Below are 19,432 nucleotides of genomic sequence, written 5' to 3' on the forward strand. Positions count from 1 at the left end.
GTGCTTTGGTGAATAGTTGTTTGCCTAGCCCCTGATGCTCTCCCCTGATATATTTGTAAGCTGCCACCAAACCCTTCCAACATGAATGCTGCATGCGTCTGGAGGCTGGGGGGGCAGGGTGAGCTCCCGCAGATGATGGCAGCACTGTTGGTGGTAGGAACATGGCAGTGGCAAGCAGGGAGCTCCCGCAGGCGGCCACAGCACTGTCAGCGGCGGGGAGGGGAGGTGGTGAATGCCGACCGGAGGTTGGCGACCACCCGCAGATGCTGCTGGCAGTGTCAGTGGCAGGGGGGCAAATGGCGATTGCCTGCAGGCACCGCCAACAGTGTCGGCGGCGCCTTTTTGTAGGGGGTGCATCGCCACACTCAGGGGGTGCATGTGCACCCACGTGCACCCCCTACGTGTTGCCCCTACTCAAGCATTAACAAAACCATTGCTGTTGTAGAAATGGCAAATACATATTTATGTGGCTATTACCAGTCATTGCCTTGGCCAACTTACTTAGCCCAGAGCTGTCCAACTGGTGGTCAGTGAGGGGCCAACATGAGGCCTGCAGGCCCTGGCAGCTACCTCTGCTGCTGTTGCATGGCAGAGCAAGGCTCGGAGGTGTGCACCACCTTGGCAGCCCATGCTGTGTGGGGCAGAGTAGAGTGAGGAGGCCACATGCCACCAACCACAGTCCACACAGTAAGGGAGTTCCCAGGGGAGCTGACCCTGCAGTGTGCAGCCTGATGTGCATGCTGGCATTACATGTGGCCCCTAGCTGCTTCAAAGTTGAACAACACTGTTGTCCTGTGAACCATGATTTTTCTTCTCCCTTCTAACCTCTTCAGCCATAGGCTCCACGAGGCAGGAACCCCATAAAGCCATTAGAGAACCCCATAAAGTCACAGATGCTACCATCCACAAGTAACGACAATAAGAGTTTTCTGCTCACGTTCATGAAGAGAAAGAGTCCTTGATCCTTGGACGTTTGGTTCAACTCACCCGTAGTGTTGTAATCATGGAGGGGTCTCGGAGACGGCCATCTTCATCTTTAAGATTATAGCCCTCTGGTCTTTTATCTCGCTCACTAACTTTCCATAGCTTCACAGTTTTGTCTGATAGAGCAAATGAGAACAGGATACAGTTATGCCTGACTGAACAGGTTTCCTAAAGAGAATTTCTGATAGAAATATTGATGTCACAAAAATTGGTTTAAATGTAGAAAGCCTATTTGCAGATCTTTGGCATATTTGAAAGAGCTTTAACATGTAAAATGTCATCTTTAAAAGAAGAAAGGATCATATCATACTGCATTTAAACACCCATGTATTTTTTACATGAACATTTGGTTTCCTTATGGAGCTAGACCAGGGCTTCCCAATTTAGTGGCCAGGGGCTGCATGCCTCAGGGGCTGCACTAGTGAGGATACATGGTGCCAGGCCTACACTGCTGTGGGCTTCTAGGTACTCCCCTGCTGCGCTAAGCCTGTAGGTACCCTCTAACTCCACTGCACCGGGTGCAGGTGCCCCAACTCCACCTTTGGCTCCCTGGATGCAGGCTTCCCTGCTGCACCGCACCAGCACCAACACACCATGCCATGGATTTCCCTGGCACTGGGGGCTGTTCAGCATGGCTCCAGCCCTTCATATGGGGTGAAGCAGGAAGCAAAACCAGAGGGAGGGGTTGCTCAGTGCCTCCAGCTGCTGCTTCTGTAGCCCGAGCACTGGGGAAGAGTGCAAACCTGTTTGAGATCCGGGGGGCTGCAAACTAACCCTGCAGGTCACAGGCCTTCAGTTGGACATCCCTGAATTAGGCAACTGCCAATGGTTTATTACAAGCTTAAGAAGACTGTCAAGCTAAAACAATCTGATTAATGGACAAATTATTTGACAAGTGATTTCCCAGGGCTCAGCTGCAGAGATTACAGCCTAGGGTCACATGGATCAGCATGTGCAGTTTGGGATTTATCTAATACCTGCCACTAGAAACTCTACTATGGATGCAAGCCACAGGAGGACAGAGGGTTTTGACACTGCTCTGAGATTAAGTTTAACATCAGATTTTAGATCTTCCCCCACAGTTGACCCAACCCCCACAGAGCTTTATTTCCCTGCTGATCGATCTATCTATCTAGCAGAAAAGTTAATTGACTGAGGACCTCAGAGCTGTGAGTTTTCCCCTGGATAACAGCCATACAGCCTAAGTACTTTCTGGTATGATTTCCAAATTAAATTAGTTCAAATGCTCACAAAATTGAAAGTGTGATAAATTCTGTGGAAGTACCACATTTCCTTATATTGTCCTTACTGGTTAATTTGTTTCTTTAAAAAAACCCACACTTATTACTACAAACACCCAGTGCTAAGTAGCAAATCACAGAGAGTTACAGTCAGAAAGTATCATTAAAAGAATCTATTCTGACTTCCTAGCCAACACAGGCCATTTTTGCTCAGCAATTCCTGTGCTGAATCCAATTGTCCTCTTACCAAAAGAGAGAGAGAGAGAGAGAGAGAGAGAATAATATTCATGAGAGTTGTATCTACCCACTCACTGAATAATTCTAGCAGCCACTAGAATAATCATTTACAGCAATGCTTGTGCAGTATCTGCACACCAATGTTTAGAGAACAAACAGTGCTCATTTGTGCATGAACTTTAAAAAACCTTGAATATAATGCATGTCAGGTTAAATGAGTTTTGTTTTTTGTCCATCGATGGGGTATAATTCAAGCAGGAAATCCAGCAAGTACCATAATGAGATATATGGTAATAAGCGATTCAAAGTTCAGATGAAACAGTTAGCTCATATGTAACTTTGAATGAGACATATTGCATAGATTACATAAATAGTCACAAGAACACCCCCAGACTGAAGTAAATCACATCTATAATTTACTCAAATGTCAGTTTTGACTTCCTCCTTCTACCACCGTGAATAGAACTGACATTTATGATTGACTGAGAATCCAGTCTAAATTCTCCTACTGCCACATTCCCTTGGCTTTATCACATACTGGCATCCCATTTATCCTGTGCCATGAAGCCTTTTAGGTGAGAGCGCCCTAGGAACATGTGGTCTTTATTCTGACTAATGGTGTTTTCTTTTCCCTCTCCTGGCAGAGATTCTATCTGCAGTTCATCATCACTTCCAACAGCTTTTAAGCACAACCTTATCATTCATCTTAATTTTCTAATTTACGCTGTAATTCCAATTGACTACCATTAATTTTGTTTTTATTAACCCATTTGACTTCAGGGGGTTTCAACGTATAATGTTAGTTTAACAGCAAGAACAAAAAGAAACAGAATAACATGGGAATATTTTAAAAAAGAATCATTTTGGTATCCTGGTAGCATATGAAGCACCATCCCAAATGGAAAGATAATATCCCTGTTAATCAAAAAACTATTTAAAAACTCAATTAACAGAACATTATACTCTATAATTAATCTTCATTGCATTTCAATGATTCTCCCCCCAAATGAGTTTAATAAGTCTTTGAATTTTATTAAAATGATCAATAGAGTAAATTCTATAATACAAAGTAAGTTGGTGATGGGAGATAATTAGACCCCTCCTTTTCCCCTGAAGTAATTAAGTCACATCCATCTTAAAGTCCCATTCATCCCAAGTAATATCCTTGGATTCTCCTGATATTTATCTGAACATAACATGAAGCTGCTCAGCTGAATGCAGCTGCAAATTGAAACAAATCAGCTGTAGTTTTTCTTTAAGAATAGAAAGATCAAGGATCCAAAAATATAATCATCACAAACAGAGAGAAAAGAAACTCCCTGTTAAGAGGTGAATGAACAGCTGTGAACTGACTGCAAAACCTGTGCGCTAGATATACACCCAAAACACGCAATACTAGCAAGTTCTGGTTGGGTTTCTGTTTCCCCTTTTTAAATGTGTGTTTTACAATGGAGGGATTCTGGATTTTCTATATGAAACTGTACCAGAAGAAATATTTTCCTAAGTATGAGTTGTTTCAAGCCATAGGCACCACCATCTTGATAATCCCTCTAACAGGTCCCCACGGGTGAATAAGGAAAGAGAAAACATATCCAGAAACAGGCAAATGGCCTACAGGGGTTCTGCTCTGCAGATTGTTTGTCTTTAAGCTCTTCTGCCCTGCAGGTCAAAAGAGGGCTGGGATTGGGATACTGTGCCTGTCCACAGGCCAGATTCTGATATCAGTCATACCAATAAAAACCCAGAGTAAGGACTCTAATACCACTGAGACCAGAATGTGGCCTTTTGAATGAAACTAATTCCCATCCTGCATATCCCACGATCTCTTAAATCAGGCTTCTTGTGCTCCTCTTGTTTTATGGGTCTGCTTTATGTGGATATGAAGGGCATGATCTTGAGGTATGTTGTACCACTGCGGCTCTAGATGACGTCAGTGAGACCTACATGCGCACAGCCTCTCTCAGGTAATGGTTGCACTATTTTAGGTAACTTACTTTCTCCAGGATCCCAAGATCACTTGGGGTCAGATTCTGAACACTTCATTCCTGAAGGATGTTATTTCAGTGGGGCCATTCCAGGCTGAGCAAGAGCTGCAAAATATGTAGCCCCTTTGATTTAAATTACCAAAAAAGGATGCAAATGGTTCTCCTGAGGGCAAAAGTTTCTATTACACCTGAGCACTTACATCACGGGCAAAAGGCCATTTTGAAGGAAATGGGAGTGACATACCTAAATGCAAGGCCCCTGGCCCAAACCACCAACACAAATGGTAGGTTTGGCTCAGTATTAATTTAGTTTTTGATAGCCAGGGATCTGGGTTTTCCAATCCTTTAAAAGAGAAAAATGTGGGAAACCACAAGTTACCCCTTGTAGGCTGGCAGCCTGCAAGGGGCTACTTGGGGCTGGGGGGAGCGGGCTCGGGCAACTGGAGGCAGGGAGTGCCACATGCGTGTGCACGTGCACATGCACGTGGCAGCCAAGCAGTGCTTTAGAGCAGCTCCCGCAGCTCTGTCCAGTTAAGTCTATGGGGTTGGAGAAGAGGGGCACAGGTGACATGGGGAGGCAGGGAAGCACAGGCGGTGCAGTGGAGGGGTGAGAAGGCCAAGATGATGTGGCAGAGGGGGGCACATGCCTCCTGAGATTTCTGTGCCCACAGTGGGGCACAGGGCTGCGGTCAAGCAGGAGGAAGCGCCATGCTGCCATGGTCATCAAGGTGAGGTGCAGCAATGCGGAGTTGTACCCCTGCTGCTGCTGGGCAGTGAGGGGGCACCTCAGTTTAGCAGCCATGGTGGCGCAGTGCTTCCTCCTGCACCAGGTCTTGCCTGCTGGGCCATGGAGGCAGCTTCTGTATGGAGCTGGTCCAGCCCAGCTGCAGCCTCGTCCCTGCTGTGGGCACAGAAATCTTGGGGGCACAAGAACCCCCCCCCCCCATGTTGCCTATGTCCACACTCCACCTGCCCCACACTCCCACCCCAGTGCCCACACACTGTGGGTCTGGGAGTGAGAGGCAGTAGCATAGCCGGGGGGTTGTGGCTTGGGAGTGAGGGGCAATGGCATAGGCAGAGCACTGGCATATCAGGGCTGCTCAGCACCACAAAGCCATGGGGGGACAGCTGCAGCTGGACCTTCATCCTGGTGAACAAAGGAGGGAGGGGGAGATCTGATTTTGTATGATTAATAAACAAAATCAAATGCCAAAATATATAGGTATTTAGAATTTATTTTATTATAATGATTGAGGGACTGGTAGGCTTCCAAATAGCTTTTAAAAAATAAAATTTGTGTTCAACTGATAGGTACACACATATATATATATATACACACACATATATAGGCAGTTCTCAGACTTATGACACAATTGGTTCCTGAAAACTTCATCTTAAGTTGAAACGTTGCAACTCAGAACCGATTTTCCCATAGGAAACAATGTTATAAATGGGGGACTGGCTCCTGAACCAAGGCCTAATACCCTATTTTCACCAAAAATGACAGAATTTTGTACTCAGTCAATTATAGATGAGTACTATAGCTACATTAATGTATTTATTATTGTAAATAGCAATCATATTGATTTGGAAGGACTTCATTGAGGTGGCTTTGCTGGACTTTTTGAAGGGCTCTTGGTTGGATTTTTTGAAGGGTTGGAGTCTTCTCAAGAGTCCTGGCTGCAGTTTTTTCTGGAGTCTCATCTGCTTTCTTAAAGAAAGTGTCCAAGGAAGTTTGGACAGATGTTTTCCAGGGAGATGGGCGATGCAGTGAACTTGTTCACTGGCGTGGCATTGGATCAAGCATCATAAAGTCAAAACTGATGTCAGAAAGTTGAAACTGGGTGTCAATTTATAAACGTTGTAAATGCGAAATTTTGCAACTCAAAATGTAAGTCGAGGACTGCCTGTATACACACATATATACATATGAGTTTCTTTTTATAATTGTGCAGAAACATGGACTTTGGGGCATTTTAAATCGGAGAATTTGGGACTTTTAAACAGAGAAAACCAGGATCCGTGTTAATCACTGACAAAAACAGATAAAAGCAGAATTATGGTGAACCTTGGTTACTGATCTCAGATTTCTCTTTCTATTTCTCTGTACAAATTGTTCTCTAGAATCTTTGGGTTGAAAGGCCCTCTAGGCATCATCCTGTGAAATGCTGAGCACTTCTATTTTTCAATGAAACTTCAAAAGGTGTTACATATGCTCCAAACTTCCCAGAATCATGTCCTAAATTTTCTTTTCTGTTGGTCAAAATGAAGAACTGGAAGACAAGAAAACTGGTTTCTGTTTCCATGTCTGTCCCTGCATCACTGTGTGACACCAGCCAATGCTCCTTCCTTCAATTCTACCATCTGTAAAATGGGAATAATACTTGTCTCTCTTACCCTGAGATTGTGTGAATTGATTTTTTTCACCACTAGCAATGGCCTCTGGGACCCAAGGAGGAAAGACAAAAATGATCTTTCATTATAATAATACATACCATTGGTGGAAAGAAGGAAGTAGGCTGCATTTTGCTGAGGGAGCCATCGTATCTTATTGATCTTCTCCTCTATCTCTAAACTCTTCAGGTAATCGAACTCAGGTTCATGGCTCTGGAATGTGCTGTAAACATTGTATTCTCCCCTTCGATGGGGCTGATTTTTACTCTGTGGGAGAAAAGGGGAAAAATACTTATATAGATATAGCTATAAGGCAGAGAAAGAGAGAGGATGAGCAAATTTTCTATCGATTCTTTTGTTCTCCAAGGATTGTTAAAAGATGGTGAATGTCTGATTATGGTGACATGTTACAGTTTAGATATCAAAGCTGACACAAGAGATCTTTCCCACACAATGTATTCTCTTCATGTGTCAGTTTTCCTACATGCTGATGATATGAAGCAGGAAATGCTGCCTTTGTGTTGTTTTGTTTCAAGAATGAATGAAGCCCTCCCTATCATTTATCTCCAAGACAAATTTGTGAGGCAAGATAATGGTTCAGATAGTGGGCCAAGTCCCGTTTGACTCCTGCACATCAGCCCTATAGAAACCACTGGGATTACTGTGCTGACATAAGGCAAGCAGAATTACAAATATTGAGCATAAATAGCTGTGTAAGACTGAATCCCGTATAAGACTGCTCAGTGTAAAGTCCTGCTAGGTGCTGAAAATCCTGGGAAGTACTGGGTATTCACTGACATCAGAGAAATGCATAGGTGTTCAGCACCTTGCAGTATACATAGAAACAATTTTGAGAGCAAGACGATGTTTAAACATCTCTTTGGACTAAAAAATTTGTCACGGCTAAACCTCAGAGATCCCACTCCACCTTAAGACAGTACATTTACAAGAGGGAGATTTAATACCATTCCAGATCAGACTGTGAAGTACACATGAGATGTGCCAGACCAATTAACATCAGACAGCCTTGGAAGCAGAGAGGAAAAAATATTCCTGGTCATGGGGGGGGGGAGGACTGTGACAGTTTTCATTTGCCAACCACATTTTGTGCTTCTTGGATCAAGAGCATGTACAGGGTTCTTTAATTTTGGCTAAATATCTGGTGTAAATGTGGGTTCCTAGAAATTAATGACAAACACTACATAGCTACTTAAATGCTATCAACGAGGCCTTTATCTAAAGAAAGGTATGTGCCAGTGCTGATTATTTTGATCTGCTTGTGCTTTCAACAGATGTATTTATTGGAAATGATTTATGAGAAATTTTAGTACTCCTAACAGTGCAAGTCCAGTGCCTGCCCCAAGGCTGAGAGTGTGCTACAGTGGAAGCAGACCCTGAGCACACTCCACCCCTCATCCCAGCTCTGCAAATGTATCCTAAGTCTTCATCTATAGCAAAAGTAATTCTTGTGGGCAGTCATGGCCAATGGAGCCAAACTATGATGAATCTCCTGACACACATTAGGCTAAGACCAGCAAACTCAGTTCACAGGTGAGCTAGATTGTGAATTTAGGTTTTGGAGAAGGAAAGCTGGTGTGCACTGTCCTCTTGCACTGCTCTGCATCCCTCACTCAGGCATAATGTGGTCAGTATCTCTGGGCACGTTACACATTCACTTCATGAAATTTCCTCTGAATGTTGCTTCAGTAGGCCAAAGAAAAAGGTGTTGTCCCACTCTAACTGCTTTTCTTTGGGTAATTTTCTGTGATTTCCTGCTTGCCTGATCTGCACCCTCCCAACCCACTGGGAGGAATAGGAAGGCCAGAGCAGGACCAGGTAGACTGGCATTTGGTTATGTTGCTGGACACTAGTGGAAATACTGCCAGACAGAGTGGGAATCATGCCACATAAAGCAGCTGATCTTCTTCATTCACATCCTTCCCATGTCTAATCTCACTAAGCCCCAACCACGCATAACTGGGAGGGACTGGCCATGCCAGAGTCAGCGGTTTGCCCCAAGAGAGTTTTCTGCCCCATTGGGTTTTTTCCCCCATGTCCCTCCTCACCTCAAAGCAATGGGGAGGAGGGGAGAGGGTTTTAAGGCCTTGTACACTTTATTGGTTTTGTGGTTAGGGGACAAAACAAAAAGGAAATGGCAAATATTGCTTCAAAATACCTATGGGCTTTTGAAACATGTATGAAGCTGTAAGGCTGTGCTGTAATCTCATACAAGTGCCAATCAGGTGCACCACCACTGACAGGTATGGCTTTATATCAATAACACAGAAGAAAACTGAGATCAGAAGGAAGCCTATGATGTTTACAGAAATCTAACATGTCAATGCAAATAGGTGCAAAATCAAAGCAAGGCTGTGAACACAAGAAGCTTCATGAACTTGCCAAAATTGCATGAAAGGAGCAAGGTTCAAAGAGCATCACTTAGTTTGGCAAATGAAACAATTAGGGCCACCAGAGTTTCTAATGCTGCAGCTTGATCCATTTTAATTCGGATTCCGATGAAGAAAAAAAGGATGCAGAAAATGCAACATTTGAAAGGTGCCACATGAGATGGAATCTGGTCCTGTTTATGTTAATGGCCCGTCTGTGGTTTGGAGTTTGCTAGGAGAGAACGGAGGTTAAGAGTGACACATAAGGATTAGGAAACAGCAGGAAATTTCTCTTAAAAGGATAAAATGGGCATTTTGCATTCACCAGCACTTACCTCCTGCTCACGTTGAAATATTACAACCCGACCCCCCTTGTCCCCTGTCGCTAGTAATTCTCCTGTGTGGTTGAATTCTACTGTAGAGATAATGTCAGCTGAAAAGAAGACAAAGGCAATTTAAGTAACTGCAAAGACTGGCTTTTCATAGGCAACTTAAAGGCACCAATCCCTGTTCAGTTAAGGCAACATGTATTGTCAATGCTTTGTCTTCCCAGTACAATGTCCAGAGTCCTTATATTTTCTGTTGTCCACAACAAGCATCACAGAATTTCAGAACACAATATACTAAGAATGGGGCATAAAACCAACACCTGAAATGAGCACTGAATTTCCAGGTCATTAAACACTAGATTCCCATCTGGATATTTTGCATCTCCATTGTGGTGTGGCCCAAATCAACACACGCCACAAATTCTGGCTAAGTTTAGCGCTGGAGTCATATACAGACCTGGGGCTTCTGTCCATTTCTACTATTTACATGCAAGGAAGAGCTGCCCAAGTATTCTTTGTAGGCAAAGGCAAGTTTCATTTCTGTCCTTGCTAAATAGATATATTTTCTTTCCTTGGCTATCTCCGCTTCCCTCTGGGGGACCAATGTGTGTTTCTACCTCTGCAGAGTCAAAAAGGATATAATCCAGGGGAACTGGCTGGGCATGACCACAGTCTCCTTTTCAAGCCCTCACAGCAAACAGCAGCCTTAGACCCCCTTTTCACTAGAGAGCCCCATTTTATATGTAAGACTAAGGAAACAAAACAAAACAACCTCTCCTCCCATGTCCCACCGCAAGTGCCTCCACTCCAAAGCCATGTAGCCCCCCACCCTCCTCTCAGATTGTTCCTTAGACTGCACTGTCAGGAAGTCTGTGGACAAGGAAACAGGATCAACGCTATAACGAGGTGAAGGGGACAAGCAGATGAGAAACGAGAAAATAGACAGGAACCTTTGGCTTAAAAGGGGGTAACCCTATGGGAATGCCACACTTGAAAGGCTTTCCCCAGTGGTGTTTACCCCTGGGGCAAAACAGGCAGGAGAACTGCTGATGATTGGGTTTATTAGGCCTACTTTGAGAAAGATGTCAGGGGTTAATTCTACTGCAATTACTGCCCTATTGGCGCTCACCAGTTGTCTCTGAGTGCAGCATTCAGCAAACGCAAAGCAATGTGGGGGGGGAAAGGAATGTGGCTCCTCAAACACAGCAGTACTGCAGGCTAAAAGAATTGATTTGAAATTGAAAAGCACTTAGTTTTAGCATCCAGTTCATGTGTGGTAAGATTGGAACATGAATCTCTCTTTTCATCCTTCATTTATGTAATCTCTCTGTGTCTATGTACTTACATATGCATGGCACACATATACTCTTCCCTTTCCTAAACACATACACTTACACCCTACTTGTGTATATATGCGTGTACACAGTGCATAGACACACTCAGACACCGTCTGAATGCTTAGAGGTTAAATATCGGTTTAAATGCTGTTCTGAATAAGGATATATTTCTGAACCTTTTGAATAGACTGTAAATACCACAATGGCTTCTCTCATTTTTTTAAATGTATGTTTATGGGGCAGAAGAAAAACATCTAAAATGAGTCAGCACTGAATTGGACCCCCTAAATTTTTAATACTCCATTTCAATATATATGAGGAAGCCGGTGCAATGATGAGAGAGAGAGAGGAAGAGAGAGAGGGAGATCTGCTGCAAATGCTGGTTATTGTCTACATCTGTTACAATATGAATGAAGATCCCATCCAGCAAAAATGAACCCTCCCCCCAGCAAGTCCTGGAAAACTGTTTTGAAAGCTGCTAGAACAGGAAGCCTGACTCCTGAGTCTGTTTTCCCTGTCCGTGGTTCTTGCTTCCTCCATCATGTTAACATGGTGCTCAGTGATCTCAAGTTGCATTAATCTTTCCTTTACTCTTGTTCTCAAACTGGTACCTTTGCATCCTCAAACTGCATCTGCCCTTTTCCAGTCAGTAGGTCTAATTCTTCCAGACTGTGAAATCTCAATGCCAAAAGGCAGAAAAAAAAATTGTCCCATTCTAAACAACATTGGTATGATTTACCCATTTTGCTAGAGTCTGATGGTTATTTTTCCTCATCTTCTGCCTGAATCCAGCTGTTGCCCATTGACCTAACCTTAGTCTGGGGAGTGAGGACTTTGTACACTCTCATTTCTAAAGCTCCTCCTGGCTGGGTGGCAATGGATGATTCTTCTTCCCAGAGAGCATAATGTTTGTATCTGCCATGTATTAAAGCTCCTACTGGTGTACAACAAAAACAGTCAGTCTAGGATGCCCTTCCCTATTCATCCCCAAAAAACATGTTCTTACAAAAGCTAGTGACATTCTGCTTCACAGAGGCCTGCAAATTTGCAGTAGCTCTACTAACTCACATGCTTTGCCCCAAACTGTCACTGGGCAGTGTCTACCTATACACTAATAGCTTAATCTGGATAGAAGGCAGGAGGTATTTTGAGACCTGCCATCAGAGAACAGTCATTGTTACCATCAGTCTCAGACTAACTTCACTATCCCAACCTCCTACAAATGGCCCATGAACAAAGGTCAAGTTTCGTATTGCACTCATTCACAATAGGCAGTCCCGATAGACTGACTCACCAGTTAACATCATAACTTCTGCCTCTCACACTTTGTGTTAAATTATCTTGTGCCCACTCCCTCCCAGATATGAAGAGAGATCCAAACATTATTAATGCAGGGAAGACTATGATCTTTGAGTAACAAGCAGGAAAATTGCCTTCCAGGATGGAAGGAGAGTGGGTACACAGGGCCATCTACAATTTATTCATAGTGTCCATTGCTTTGTGTCTTCAAAGGGACATCTCTGTTCACTCTTTAGATCCAATCTCTCCCTGAAAATGTGCAAGGAGCCCACCATGTCTGCTGAGCTGTGAAAATCCAGATGGCAGCAGGCAGGTGAGTAATGAACTCCATGCTGCTTCTATTAATATTCGCACATCTTTCTCACATTGCCCCATCTCTCCAACATTAAGCATATTTGTAATGACATGTGAACACGTTCTGAAGTTTGTCTTAATTCATTTATAACATTTGGTTGCTGTGAACAGATTTAGGGAGACAATTTCATTGCAGACAGAGCCAGCTCTGCAAGCAAAGAAACCCAAGAGGATTAATGGTAAACACCCCATCCCTCTGAACAAACAGAAATGTCATGTGTGGCAGGGAGGTTGGACTGGGCTATCACTGAACTGGAAAGCTCTAAGGTGAAGCACTTCTATTCCATCACATGGAGTCCTTCTGCTTCAGATAGGATTTGCATGTAGTAAAAATCTGCCAGAAAGGTTTTAGCCATCTGCCACTAACTTTCACAAAAAGGGCTGAACAACAGTGTAGAAGGGCCAAATTTTCCTCTCAGTTACACCAAGCTAAAGCCAGGCTAACTCCACTGGAGTTGTTAGATAGAAACAACATTTATTATGAGCATCACCCCTTCTTAGTAAAACATTTCATGACTAGATTCCAATTTCCTTCAAATGCGTCTGCTATTCCTATCATGAATGCCTCAGATAAATCGTTAGAGCCTATGGGCTGCTGGCCAATTATTATCTCCATTTCACAGATGAGGAACTGAGGGACAGAGAGAGATTTAGACCTAATCTGCACATATTTTATGTAGTATAACTATGTGAGCAAGAGTGGGAGATTGTTTGCCAATACAATACCTAACAATACAATACCTTGCTGCAGTTAGACAAGTGTAAAAATGCCTTCTCCTAGTGTAACTTACTCCCTGTCCCCCCATAGGAAAAGCTGTATGAAATCCTTATCCCAGTATAATTGTGTCTGACCTATAACAGTTGTAACCACTTCATCCTAAAATAGTTGAAGGAGCAGAACTTAAAATTCACAACTATAAAACATATATCCCAAGGCAAATTTAGTACCTAATGCCCCCAAATTTTAGGTGTTCATACTGGAGTTTTGTCCACGTCCACTCTAAAAAGTTGTGTGTACACAAGCACATTTGTGCAAATTAATCAGTGGGAGTCAGACACCGATATAACTTTAAGAATCTAGGCCGTTGTCAAAGAGGAAGACTGTGGAAGAACCAGAAACTGAATCTATGTCTCTCAAATCCAGTCCTATGTGTTAACTGCAAAACCACTCCCTCTCTCCACCCCTGTACACTCCCTGAAACATCTTTTAACATGATTCTTCCCTGATGATAAGTCTGTAATTTATTATCATATTTAACTTTGAGATTGTAAGGGCCTGGATGACTCTGGGAAGGGATAAATCTGACACACTGCCTTTGACCTCCAGACCTGTAGCTCAAATTAAACCTGGATTGGGAGTGAACAGAATCGTCAGTGACCCATTGCTTCTTTTCAGCATGTAGTTTCACCCTGCATGGCACCTTAAACCAAACAATAAATACACTGCCAGATTACTTGCACATGGGCAACATGACCTCCATGAACTTCCTCTTTAGTGCTTCTCTTATTATTACTACTTAGTTTTGAAAGAAAGAAACCAGAGTCAAGCCTGGCTTGGACTTGCCAAAGATGTATAGAGAACCTAGAAGGGAAGAGAGAGGAGCAGTAGTGCCAGGAATGTCCAGGCTGCTTGAATCTGTGCAACACTGACTGTGATGCTGATTTACACTGCATGTCCTTATCCACCTTTAAGTTACTTTCCATACTATGCCTTGTATAGATGCTGGCAGTTACCAGGAAGTGTAACTGTCTTGGGAAAGTCCGACCTCTCAAGCTTGTCCCTTGGAGATCTAAAAGGGCTATGAAAGATGAATCAAAGGGGAGAAATGAACAGCAGTAAATAGTGATGAAGTGATTAATAATGATATAAAGAGTCTGGATTTTTGCCTTTGTCTCCTCTGGGAGGGCTGTGTGCAGATTATGCATTCAGATAAGTGTAAGGAACTGTACTATGCCTGCCCGTGGACTGCCTCATAGCCTCCAACTCTTGCATGTGTAGATAGGGCTAAGAGACCCTAATGATGCAGGCTACAGTTGAACTGGTTAACATTCCCTGTTATCCACAGGCTTTAGTGATGATCCAGCTGATGTGTATGTGCAGGTATCAGCCTCTCGTGTGCATTTCCAGCACTAATTCAAGATACTGCCAGAACTGCCCCCACTGCCTCCACAAACTTAAGCGTCTAAACAAAACTGCTGCTAAACACCAGCTCTCTGACCTGCCACAATGCTGTTATTTAGCTTTGACTTTATTATAAAGAGGACAGGGATCAATTGTTCTTTACATCCAGTGGGGTAGGCCAAGACATAAATGGGCTGGAATTTGTATTCGGAAGATTAGTGTTAGATATTAGCAAAAATTTTCTACCTATAAAGGCAGAGTGGAAGCTTTGTAATTGGAAATTTTAAGTGCAGGTTACATGAACATTTATTGAGGGTGGTTTAGGTAGAGATTATCTTGGCTGGAGCAAGGGAGTTGAATCAGATAACCCCTTTAGGTCCCTTCCAGCCCTATTTTTCTACCATTTGGAGACCCTTAGCAGCCTCTTGTTTGAAGGGAGCCACGTTCAGCAGTGCGGAAGTGAAACACGCAAAGCCCCAGTGCACAAAACATCCAGCTTGTGCAGTGTGCTTTCAGAATGATGAGATTATTGGCATAAAGCTTCTAATTACTTCACAAAAGGACAAAGGAAACGATGCTGCAATTCCAAAGTACAGGGCAGATATTTTTAGAACTCCACTAAATGCTTGCAGTGAGACCCTAAGCAAATTACACCTGGTTTCAGGTTTTATCACAAATTTAAAATCAACCTGGGTGTGCTGAAAAATCTGAGGGCCTTCTAGAACTGACAACCAATTTGAGACAGCAAATAAAGGGATCCAGTACCTGATCCGATATTCATCGAGTAAAACTGAAAGATTCCCTTCCAGTTCAACCTGCCACTTTAATTACAAATCACAACTCGGCTATTAACAGGGCTTCTATATTCTTGTCTCAGGAAAAGGTAGGAATCTCTAATTTGCATCTTTGGACAAGAATATTGGATACACTCAGTGACTGACGGTTTCTCTTCACTTTGAAATTTTGGGTTCATTCACACCTGCAAACCCAGAACAAGAGTTGGTTAGGAAGGCCTGGCAAACACATATGGGAAAAACGTGAGGAAGGTGTCTGCACATAACAGTTACATGTTTCTCAGATCTCAAACTTGATCATACCCAGAGCCAGATCTGAATTTCACAGATGAAACCTGAACTCACCCATACTTTGAGAAGTTTTTGTTTGGAGCCAAACCTGGATACATACCTTGGGATTGGCTCAACTAAGAACATCACTTTTCATTTATGGCATTTTCCTGAGTGCCGTATATTTTAAGCTTCCAGTTTAAATAACATTTTATGACTAAGATTCATCAAATTCTAGCTAAAATTTAACTATCCTGACCCCCAATTTCCTAATGGAATTGCTTCTCTGTAGTAGCTAGGATGCATTAAGATGGAGGCAGGAAACTTAAACCTAGCATTTGTTTAGGATTGTTTCAGATGAGAGCTATTTGGTAGCAAAGTCTGAACTAGGTCCATACCCACTGCAAATTCCATTAATCAGCTCATTCTCTTGGAAGAAGTCATGTGCCATCTCTCTTTGCCAGTGAAAGCACTGGTCTGGAACACAGTAACAGAGGAATTCTATACCAGATCAGGCCTCAGGAGATCAGGGTTCGCTTCCCGGCTTAGCCACATATTTCCTCTGGGACTTTGAGCAAATCAAATCTCTCCGTTTCTCAGCTGTAAAAATGAGGATAATGCTTCCCTGCCTAACAAAACACTGAATGGTATGATTCATTAATATAAAGACAGACACTGATCTTCTGAGACCACACCATCATAACATATAGGATTGCTTGTCAACCCAAGATTGGCATAAAACCAACCACAAGGCTGTTTAACAACAGAAGTATGGATTAGAGATTACAGCAGAGAGATAGGTGACCTAAGGCTTGATTCTTTTTCTATAGGATAATGGGATGACGTCAATGAGAGATGCTTATATAGAGCTTGTGCCAATACCCCTGAACTCAACAGGTGTCTTTCTATTTCTGTCTCTTCTCATCTCTACTGTGGGTTCCTTACCTTCGGTAAGTCTTCATGTTCAAGACCCTTCATAGCTTAGCCTACTGCCTGTCATCTCTCATTTTCTAATCAGCCCAGACCTTTTAGACCTAGCTCCAAACTTGACAAACCTTGTGGGCACTGGTAGCTCAGCACCTTTGGGTTATATCTTTACAGACAAAAAAATGCCTTTCCAAAGGATAAATATGTATTAGCTATTTCTCTGTAAAAGAGAGGGGACAAGAGTGGTAAACTAGGTATGATCAACAACAGGTGGTGGGTATTGTGTTGACTTTACCTAGATTTCTGAGGATAAATTCTACCTTTTTCCCCCATAAGGCATTTGCTCTTTCGCCATAAGAAAAGATAAAAGAAAAGGAAAAAACCAGAAAGACCTCACCACACTTGTTAGTACTCCATACTCTGTGCTATCTGCCTATTCAGGGTTGAGTCCATTTCAAGATCCTGGTTCTTTTATCTTTAAAGGTCTAATGGGTAAAGAGAAACTGCTCCTCATACCTCCTCTCACTGGCAGCTGATAGCAATGCTGAGGGTTGATGGACAATCTCTTTAGGCTGCTGGTAGCTAAGCCTGGATCAAGCTTACCTCAGTTCTTGTCACCGCCAGGGTGCAATGAAAAAGACAGATCCCTGGAAAAACTCTTCTTTAAGATGAAATATAAGGAGACCACAGCTACAGAAAATAAACCACCTACATTGTACTCCTTTTTAGTGCATAGAGAAGGAAATGGAGGGTCTGCTCTTGCTGCACTTATCTAGCTGCGCTCAGACAATACACTAAATGACAGAAAGGCTTGCAGAGTAATTAGGATAAAAAAGAGATTTGAACCTAGGCCTACATGGCAATAATTAAATACATACACCAAGGTCCCTAAATACTTCCCAGTTTTGCTCTGATTACTAGAAAGCACTGCAATGGTATTTCACAGGATCATAGAAAATCAGAGGTGGAAGCGACCTCAGGAGGTCATCTAGTCCAGCCCCTGCTGAAAGCAGGACCAGCCCCAACTAGATCATCCCAGCCAGGGCTTTGTCTAGCCGGGTCTTAAAAACTGCCAAGGATGAAGATTCCACCACCTCTAGGTAACCATTCCAGTGCTTCACCACCCTTTTTGTGAGAAAGTTTTTTTCCCTAATATCCAACCTAAACTTCCCTTGCTACAACTTGAGACCATTACTCCTTGTTCTGTCATCTGCCACCACTGAGAACAGTCCAGCTCCTTCCTCTTTGTAACCCCCTTTCATGTAGTTGGCGGCTGTTATTAAATCTGCCCTCAGTCTTCTTTTCCACAGACTAAATAATCCCAGTTCCCTCGGCGTCTCCTCAGAAGTCATGTCCCTTCAGCCCACTAACCATTTTCATACCCCTCTGCTGGAATCTCTCCAATTTCTCAACATTTTTTCTGTAGTGGGGGGGCCCAAAACTGGACAGAGTACTCCAGATGTGGCCTCGCCAGTACAGAAGCCATGCACCACTATAAGCCTGTAGTGGTGCATGGGATTCTTCCATCCTAAGTGCAAGACTTTGCATTTGTCCTTCTTGAACCTCATGAGATTTCTTTGGGCCCAATCCTCCAATTTGTCTAGGTCACTCTGACCCTAGCTCTACCCTCCAGTGTATCTACTACTCTCCCAAACTTGGTGTCATCTGCAAGCTTGCTTATGATGCAATCCATATCATCTTCCACATCATTAATAAAGATATTGAACAAAACCAGCCCCAGGCCCTACCCCTGGGGCACTCCACTTGACACCAGCTGCAAACCAGACAGAGCCATTGATCACTACCCATTAGGCCTGACAATCCAGCCAGCTTTCTATCCACCTTACAGTCCATTCATCCAACTCGTATTTCCTTAACTTGCTTGCAAGAAAGCTGTAGGAGGCCATATCAAAAGCCTTACTAAAATCAAGGTATATTACATCCACTGCTTTCCCCACAACCACAGAGCCAGTCATTTCATCATAGAAGTCAATTAGGTGTCAGGCATGATTTGCCCTTGGTGAACCCATGCTGACTGTTCCCAATCACCTTCGTCTTGTCCTCCAGGTGCTTAGAAATTAAGTCTTTGAGGATCTGCTCCATGATTTTTCTGGGGACTGAGGTGAGGCTGACTGGTCTATAGTTCTCCGAGTCCTTCTTCTTCCCTTTCTTCAAGATGGGTACTATATATGCCCTTTTCCAGTCATCCAAGACCTCCCCTGACTGCCATGAGTTTTCAAAGATAATGGCCAGCGGCTCTGCAATCACATCAGCCAACTCCCTCAGCACTCTTGGATGCACTGCATCCAGCCCCATGGACTTGTACACATCCAGCTTTTGTAAATAGTTCCTAACCTGTTCTTTCACCGCTGAGGGCTGCACACCTCCTCCTCAGACTGTGCTGCCCAGTGCAGCAGTTTGGGAGCTGACCTTCCCTGTGAAGACTGATATGAAAAAGCCATTGAGTACTTCAACATTTTCCTCATCATCTGTCACTAAGTTGCCTCCCCCCATTCAGTAAGGGACACACACTTTCCCTGACCTTCCTCTTGTTACTAACATACTTGTAGAAACCCTTCTTGTTACCCTTCCCATCACTTGCTAGCTGCAACTCCAAATGTGTTTTGGCTTTCCAGACTTCATCTCTGCATGCCCAAACAATACTCTTATCCTCCTCCCCTTTACCCATCTGTCCAAGCTTCCACTTCTTGTAAGCTTTCTTTTCATCTTAAAGCTCATTGAAGAGTTCTCTGCTATGCCAAGATTTTCTAG

General features: G+C 43.3%; 1 protein-coding gene and 1 long non-coding RNA gene across 4 annotated transcripts in view; one reads left to right on the forward strand and one right to left on the reverse strand.

Annotated features, from left to right (window-relative positions):
* Window positions 1-12,501, forward strand: part of LOC109290012 — a 169,951-nt gene extending 157,450 nt beyond the window's left edge. The window contains exon 4 of the long non-coding RNA XR_002095485.1: window positions 12,430-12,501. This is a non-coding gene — a long non-coding RNA (uncharacterized LOC109290012). The remainder of the gene's footprint in view (window positions 1-12,429) is intronic.
* Window positions 1-19,432, reverse strand: part of PPP2R2B (protein phosphatase 2 regulatory subunit Bbeta) — a 354,176-nt gene that overhangs the window by 88,723 nt on the left and 246,021 nt on the right. For all 3 annotated transcript variants that reach the window (XM_019506382.1, XM_019506383.1, XM_019506384.1), the window contains 3 exons: window positions 9,564-9,661; window positions 6,943-7,108; window positions 988-1,100 (listed from right to left, as the gene is read on the reverse strand). In XM_019506382.1, coding sequence (XP_019361927.1) covers window positions 988-1,100; window positions 6,943-7,108; window positions 9,564-9,661 — 377 coding nt within the window. The remainder of the gene's footprint in view (window positions 1-987; window positions 1,101-6,942; window positions 7,109-9,563; window positions 9,662-19,432) is intronic.

Source organism: Gavialis gangeticus, unplaced genomic scaffold, assembly GCF_001723915.1.
Source record: "Gavialis gangeticus isolate Ggan-Ray unplaced genomic scaffold, GavGan_comp1, whole genome shotgun sequence".
NCBI lineage: Eukaryota > Metazoa > Chordata > Crocodylia > Gavialidae > Gavialis > Gavialis gangeticus.